The following is an 8,408-nucleotide window of genomic DNA, read 5'->3' as shown; positions in this document are numbered from 1 at the left end:
GAGGATGGCACCGGAGAAAGAAGGAGGTTGGAGCAGGTGGTCCACAGGGCCATCATTGAGGTGAACAAGGAAGGCACCGAGGCCACGGCTGCCACCATGATGAACACTTTCCTGTGTAGTCAAGACGCAGCTCCGCCACCTCCTCCGCCACCGCTGCGTGTGGACTTCGTCGCTGACCATCCTTTTGCCTTCTTCATCATCGAGGAGGTATCTGGTGCCATCCTGTTTGCGGGTCATGTTCTTGACCCCACGATCAATTGACGCGTGCGGGGGGAGGATAGAACGTGCATATATATAGATACATATTTGAGAGACTCATTTACACTTTGATAAATCACTAGTTCTAAAAATGTTCAGAGATAGATAGTTGAGAGATTTCGCTTTGGACATAGAGAAATGCTAATGCTAAAATCTTCAGACATAGAGAGTTGAGAGATTTTCAAGTTCCTTAGTCAAGTACTGATATGTTTTCATCGCCTCTCGCCCAAGTTTCTAAGTTCTAAGCCGCACGCGCACCCCGCACGCGGATGAATGTCTATCTCTTGTGTATATAGAGATGGCAGTGTGGTGGAGAAAACAAGCTCTAGAGGGGTGATCCATGGCCGGAAAGAAGGCCGTGCCGCGGATCGATTAGATGGCGCAATCCAATCCCTCCATCCTTGGATGCCTGATGGGTATCCCTAGTGGATGGATGGCTGCTGTTGCCGGCGACGTTAATCAACCACAAACGCTTTGTTATTTGTAACACTAGTGAATGGATGGATCAGGAAAAGAAAAATGAAACTAATTACGCATTATGTTCACATATCATATACAGACAGATAGATAGATAAGCACACACAGTTGTAAATCCGTTGTGATGCCATCCGGCACGCCCGGCATGCATCGATCTGGTCCGCTGTGTCTACCCAGTCATGTTAAATGGCATGGAGGCTTAGATCCCACGCATGGTTAAACGGGGGAAAATGAACATCTTATGAGATATAAAAGACTTACCGGATTGGCAGGGTGCTTTGCACTGAGTCCGCAGTCCTCGCTAAGGGGAGGAGGTACCTTGGCACCCTTGAACAGCACCTTCCAGACGTCCTTGTGCGTCGTGTCGAAGAGCTCTCGCAGCGTCTGGTGCTCGGCCGGGTCGAACTCCCACAAATTGAATGCCGTCTTTGACACGGGAGGATCCGGCGGAAGAGCATGACTTGAACCATGTTGACGAGCTTAATTTTCTTGCTCATCATGTTTTTGACGCAGGTCTGGAGTCTGGTCAGCTCTACCGAGGAACCCCATGATAGGCCCTTCTCTTTCCAAGAGGTGAGCCGCATGGGGATTCCGGATCAAAATTCGGGGGCCGCCACCCAGTTCGTGTCGCGCGGCTCGGTGATGTAGAACCACCCCGATTGCCACCCCTTTATGGTCTCCACGTAGAAGCCTTCGAGCCAGGTGACGTTGGACATTTTTCCCACCATGGTGCCTCCGCACTCTGCTTGCTGGCCGACCACCACCTTCGGTTTAACATTGAAGGTCTTCAGCCACAAGCCGAAGTGGGGCTTGATGCGGAGGAAGGTCTCGCACACGACGATAAATGCCGAGATGTTGATGATGAAATTGAGGGCCAGATCGTGAAAGTCCAGCCCGTAGTAGAACATGAGCCCGTAGACAAATGGGTGGAGGGGAAATCCCAGTCCGCGGATGAAGTGGGTAAGAAAAACCACCCTCTCATGGGGCTCTGGAGTAGGGATGATCTACCCCGCATCTGGCAGCCGGTGTGCGATATCCGGTGCCAGATATCCGGCTCTCCGTAGCTTTGTGATGTCCTCCTCCGTAACAGAGGAGACCATCCACTTACCTCCCGCTCCGGACATGCTTGGAGTGGTTTGAGGGGAAAATGCGAACTTGGGTGCTGGAGCTCGAGTGCGCAAGAATGAATGAGCAAGGAGGAAGAAGGCGTGAGTGAAAAGAAGAATCCTTGTCCCTTTATAAAGGCGGAAGAAACTATACGCCTCCCCACCTGCCTGGTAAAACTCGCTTATTCCCCAAGCGTCGTAATTGATGGCGCGGTTGGGTTACCCACACCTGTATTGATGAGAATCCCGTGATAAGGGGGCATGATCTTTGCTTCGACAAGACGTGCCAAGAAAACCGCCTCACAATATGTGCAGTAGCTGGTTGAGAAAACGGTTCGAATAATGACCAGGCCGTGGTGTGATGTCATGTTATGAAAAGTTGTCAGCAGATTAGATTTGTGGAAATATTATTCTCTCTACGATGGTATGTGAAATTTGTTTTCCAGAGCCGAACACTATCCTTGTGTTCAAAATCTTTCATGGAGTATTCGGAGGAGGAACCCGCCTTGCAATGCCGAAGACAATCTGCGCGCCGGACTCATCGTCATTGAAGCCTAATTCAGGGGCTACTGAAGGAGTCCTGGATTAGGGGGTCCTCGGACAGCCGGACTATATCCCTTAGCCGGACTGTTGGACTATGAAGATACAAGATTGAAGACTTCGTCTCGTGTCCGGATGAGACTCTCCTTGGCATGGAAGGCAAGCTTGGCAATACGGATATGTAGATCTCCTCCCTTGTAACCGACTCTGTGTAACCCTAGCCCCCTCCGATGTCTATATAAACCAGAGGGTTTAGTTCGTAGGACAACAACAATCATATCATAGGATATCTTCTAGGGTTTAGCCTCTTCGATCTCGTGGTAGATCAACTCTTGTAGTACTCATATCATCAAGATCAATCAAGCAGGAAGTAGGGTATTACCTCCATCGAGAGGGCCCGAACCTGGGTAAACATCGTGTCCCCCGCCTCCTGTTACCATCCGCCTTAGACGCACAGTTCAGGACCCCCTACCCGAAATCCGCCGGTTTTGACACCGACACTTCCGATTGAGACTGAAACTGGCCAACCTTCGTCGGTCGATACCAGAGCCGGAGAAACACATACGCCCCATCCAGTCGGTAGAACAAAGCCACTTAGACAAACTGCAAAAGACAACAAAATCTGGAGAACCAGATCTCGGACACACGCTTCCAAAGGTTGTCAAAAGGCACCATCATGAGAAGGAGGAGACATGAAGGACTTATTGCACGACAGCGACAGCTCCACCACCTCACTACTGACAATTGGGTACCAAAAACACAACTAAAAACCTCACCCTATGATCACTAGTTCGAAACAATATGATCCCTGGCCAAGGGAGGGAGATGGTGCGTGACAGTGATGGTGATCTGGCTTTCGTGCTCCAATACCCGCAGGGATTGGACCCTCTAGAGGATTAAACTCTTTGCAACTGCCCTTAAAGTAATTTACAACACTCTCTAGTTGAAGAGCTGCTTTAGCACAACGATGTGCAACACAATTAATAGTACTCTATTATGATTGAACTGTGGCATGTAGATATATGATGATTATCGTTATGTACATGCAGCCGGAGGAGGCAAAGGAGCAGATCAACGCATGGGTGGCGGCGTTGACGAACGACCTCATCCCCACCCTGATTGGCCGTGACGTGTTGTCCCGCCTCACCGACCAGGTGCTTGTCAACGCCATCTACTTCAAGGCCAAGTGGAACAAGCCATTCGACGAGGAACGCCATCTGTTTCACCGCCTTGACTGCTGCCACGACCATTAGGTGGGCGTCCATGTTGCCCAAATCCGAGGTCGATCACGCCGACGACCTAGCCCAATGGGTCGAGGACGAGCGCGCCGCCATAGCCCAGTGGGAGGAGGCCGGGCGCGCCGCTGCCCGCGACAGCCTGCAGGCCTTCACCCTCCGCCTAAACAAGCGCCTCGCCGCCGACGCCGATAGGAGCGGCAACCTGGTCTTCTCGCCGCTGTGCCTCTACGCGGCGCTCTCGCTGTGGGCCACCGGCGCGCGTGAGCGCACCCTCGACGAGCTGCTCGGCGTCCTCGGGGTGCCTTCATGGGACGTCCACACCTTCCATGTCTGCACGCTGGCCCGGCAGGCCCTCGCTGACCGGTCCCAGACGGGCGGCCAGCGCATCAACTTCGGGTGCGGCGTGTGGCACGACACCACCGTGCCCCTCCGCCCCGCCTTCCGCGACGTCGCCACCGAGTGGTACGAGTCCGTCATCCGCCCAGTTAACTTCCACAAGCAGGTCAGTGAATAGCGGCCGGACCCCGGAAGTGATCACATGTCGTGTGCATTCGGTTTTTTTTTGTTCGGCACGATTTATACGGTTTATGATTTCTACAGTTTTTATACTTTGGATTATATGGTTTCATACATAGATATGGTTCGGATTCAGTAATAGCCCTTCACTTTCAGTTTGGTTTCGGTAATGAATGACCAAATTAACCAAGGTTGACATGAATTTTTTGGCAAACAGATAACTTTTTCATGTGTAAATACATGATATATATCAATAATGAGAAAAGAAACAAGTAGAAAAGGATAAAGAAGAGACATTGGATAAGTAGTCAGGCTAATCATGTAAACTGAAGCACTAATGGGTTAGAAAATATTGAACTATAGCACCTCGTTACGCTTTTGAACACAAAAAACATCAGTTTCGATTGGTTAATTCGGTTTAACCAAACAGTATTCGCTTTCTAATGGAAAAAATCGAAACGCAAATGGTTTTCATATTTCAAAACTGAAACCGAAACCTGAAAAAAAAATCCAAAAATGCAATTTGGTTTGATTTTTTGTTTGGTTTTTGGTTTTCGGTTCGGTTTTGCACACTCTGAGATGTGTGGCATGTAGATATATGATTTTTTGAAGCTCCTCTCGGCATTTTATTCATTCAGTGGCAATGCATCTGAGAGCAAATTGCAGCTTAGAAAACCAGAGATTATATTAGAGTAATTTACAACACTCTCTAGTTGAAGAGCTGCTTTAGCACAACGATGTGCAACACAATTAATAGTACTCTATTATGATTGATTGTGGCATGTAGATATATGATGATTATCGTTATGTACGTGCAGCCGGAGGAGGCAAAGGAGAAGATCAACGCATGGGTGGCGGCGTTGATGAACGACCTCATCCCCACCCTGATTGGCCGTGACGTGTTGTCCCACCTCACCGACCTGGTGCTTGTCAACGCCATGTACTTCAAGGGAAAGTGGAACATGCCATTCGACGAGGAACGCCATCTGTTTCACCGCCTTGACAACACCGCCATCGACACGTCCTTCATGCGTGGCTTCGGTAGGCAAAGAATCGCGTGGCACAATGGCTTCAAGGTGCTCCAGCTGCGCTACGAGCAAGGCGGCCCCTTGCCCGCGCAGTCGCAGCCACAGCCGGTCTACTCAATGTGTGTCTTCCTCCCCGACGCGCGTGATGGGCTGTGTTGGTTGGCCAACCAGATTGCCTGTGACCCTGACTTTTTGCGCAAGCACCTGCCGAGGAGCGACGTCGAGGTTGACGACTTCCGGCTGCCTACATTCAAGGTCAGCTTTGACATGACTATGAACGACATTCTCTGCGACATGGGGCTCAAGGAGGCTTTAGAGCCAGGGAAGGCCGACCTATCTGATGTGGTTGAGGACGGGACGGGGGGAAGGAGGAGGCTGGCTCTACAGGAAGTGATCCACCAAGCCGTCATCGAGGTGAACGAGGAAGGCACCGAGGCCGCGGCTGCCACTGTGATGATTACGTGTAGCACGACTAGTGCCCTACCTCCGCTGTCGCGGTGTGTGGCCTTCGTTGCTGACCATCCTTTTGCCTTCTTTGTCATCGAGGAGGTGTCAGGTGCGATCATGTTCGCGGGGCATGTTGTTGACCCCACTATCAATTGAGGGGGAGGGAGGACCGAACATGCATGCTTTGGTTTATGTATGGATTTTTTTTCTTTGAAAATGCCAAATGCTATATAATAGTAACATGAACCCTTAGAATAGCAACTTCGCAGAAATCTCTAAAAAACAACTTTCTAAAAATATACAAATACAACTAATTTTTTGGGGTGTCGAAGTATTCTTCCTCTTGCATCCATAGACAAAGCGTAGTACTCAATACTCGTCGTCACATCTGGGTTTCCTTCTTAGCGTAGTAAACTTGTTTAATCCCAATAGCTTGTAAAAGTTACGCCTAGAATTAGTCATTGATATAGACCATAAGATTCTTGCAACATCAATCTGCATAGAAAATCGCCGCTCCGGATAAGAAGGCATTGAAGATGGCTTGTATAACGCACCTGGCCCGGCTAGACGGAGTCGGGGAACACGGCTAGACGGAGTCGGGGAACACGCTCCCGGTTGATACTGAAACTGGCCAACCTTCGTCGGTCGGAACTAGAGCAGGAGAAACACATGCGCCCCGTTCATTTCGTAGAACAAAGGCACCAAGACAAATCTGCAAAAAGGAAAAAAACAATCTGGAGAACCAGATCTGGGACACACGCTTCCAAACATTGTCAAAAGGTACCATCATGAGAAGGAAGAGGCATGAAGGACTTATTCCATGCCAACGACAGCTCCATCACCTCACTACCGACAATTGGGGACTAAAAACACAACTAAAAACCTTACCCTGTGGTCACCAGTTCGAAACAACATGATCCCGCCAAAGAGGCCAAGGGAGGGAGAGGGTGCGCGTCGGCGATGGTGATCTGGCTTTCGTGCTCCAACTCCGGCCATGTCGACCTGTGGGGCGACGGGCCTGGATAGGGCTCTTATACGGCAAGGTGATAGTCAGCGGTGATGTGCTCCGCCATTGGTATTCGTACTTGTGGTGATCATTCCAACTTGCGGTGGCGGGTTCAATGTGGATGGTGGTGGCCACCGGAAGGTCTTCGTGAGCGTTCCTCTCTCTAGATCATGTCTGAGGTGACAAACCTATTTTTGTCACGAAACACCATTCCCGTGAAAGTCGAAATTGTCTCGTATGATAGGAAAATTTGTCACCTAAGATCATTTTGATGATAATCCATTAACATTAATCGGTTCGTCGGTTTGACCATCAAAGATTCTGAGAATGGGTCCAGCAGATGCTGACACGGTTGCTTCCATGTGGGTTCCGCTGTGGTTTTATCACCAATGATGGCCCTTAGTAGTAACTACAGCATCATGCTTGACCGGTCAACAATGCTAACATCTGGGCCCAATTGATGCTAACATGGCTGCTTACATGTGGGTTCAGACATGGGTGACATGTCTCCTTATATGTGGGTATATATGTTGGTGACGGCATGCCTAACCGTCGCAGTTTGTCGCCAAAGATACAATCATAAAGTTCCCGAGAGTATTTGCTGAAACTGTGGTGAGAGTTTATGGAGAGCAGTATCTGCGCACCCAATGTCAAGGACATGACAAAGCTTCAAGAGATGCATGGAGCAAAAGACTGGCCTAGGATGCTAGGGAGTGCTGATTGTATGGCTGGAGGTGAAAGAATTGTTGTGCGGCTTCGCACAACCAGTTCACCAGGCATCGCAAGGATCTAGCAATAATTTTGAAAGTTGTTGCCTCTGAAGATTTTTGGATCTAGCACTGCTAGTTTGGGTTGTCTAGGTATCACAATGACATCAATATCTTGCAGAGATCTCATCTATTTGCAAAGGTTAGCTTGTGGTACTTCTCCACCTTGCAACTTCATGCTGGTCTGGCCATAAGTATGACCAAGGCTACTATCTAGCCGAAGACATCTATCCATCTTGGTCAACATCTGTGAATTCAATTTCAAATCCCGAGAGCAGGAAATATACGCATTTCATGAAGGCGCAAGAATCTAAGAGGAAAGGCAATAAAAGGATATTTGGAGTGTTACAAGCAAGGTTTTCCAATGTCTCGTGGCCTACTTATTCCTGGAACAAGGATGTCTTGGCAAATATCATGAGTTGTTGTGTGATCCTACACAAGATGATCATAGTGGATGATAGGTATATGCCAAACCCCATTGACTATGAAGCTAGCACAATTGTAAGGCATTGCAGGCACACAACACGCATTCAAGCCTTTTTTAGGCATACGAAAATATTGAAGACCGGACCTCTCATCATCAGCTGAAGGAGTACCCCATCGAGCATCATTGGCAGCTTGCTAGAAGATGGTGCGTTTAAATTTCTTTAAAAATCATTTTTTACTTAAACGGTTTATTTGATTAGATTATTTGATTTATCCTAATTAATGGTTCATATAATATTTGTTGAATCATTGAATTGCTTGATCTAAATTGTTGTAAATATGGGACTTAGGAAGAAGAAAATAGAAACAAAAAATATGGAGGTTGCATTATGGTAATTTTGTGTTTCCGCGCAGCCTTCGCTGTGTACAAAACATTATAGAATGCTTTTTATATTGAATATACATTCTTGAGTCCAGGCTCATTTGCACCCGTGCTGCAAAAAAATCAAAACAAATAATAGAAAAATTCAAAATATTCCAATTTTTTTGCATGGTAGATAATTTAATGTGTGGGTTCTGCTCCAATTTTCAGATTATTT

General features: G+C 48.2%; 1 protein-coding gene across 1 annotated transcript; it reads left to right on the top strand.

Moving 5' to 3' along the window:
• Positions 1-3,644: 3,644 nt before the first annotated feature.
• LOC119357431 (serpin-Z6B-like) lies at positions 3,645-5,766 on the top strand. Its single transcript, XM_037624389.1, has 2 exons — positions 3,645-4,121; positions 4,954-5,766. Exons 1-2 carry the CDS (start codon positions 3,645-3,647, stop codon positions 5,764-5,766), a joined length of 1,290 nt encoding a protein of 429 aa, XP_037480286.1.
• The last annotated feature ends 2,642 nt before the right edge of the window (positions 5,767-8,408 follow it).

Source organism: Triticum dicoccoides, chromosome 2A (assembly GCF_002162155.2).
Source record: "Triticum dicoccoides isolate Atlit2015 ecotype Zavitan chromosome 2A, WEW_v2.0, whole genome shotgun sequence".
NCBI lineage: Eukaryota > Viridiplantae > Streptophyta > Magnoliopsida > Poales > Poaceae > Triticum > Triticum dicoccoides.
The sequence above is the reverse complement of the archived record's forward strand: the minus strand, read 5'-3'. Positions and strand labels throughout refer to the sequence as shown.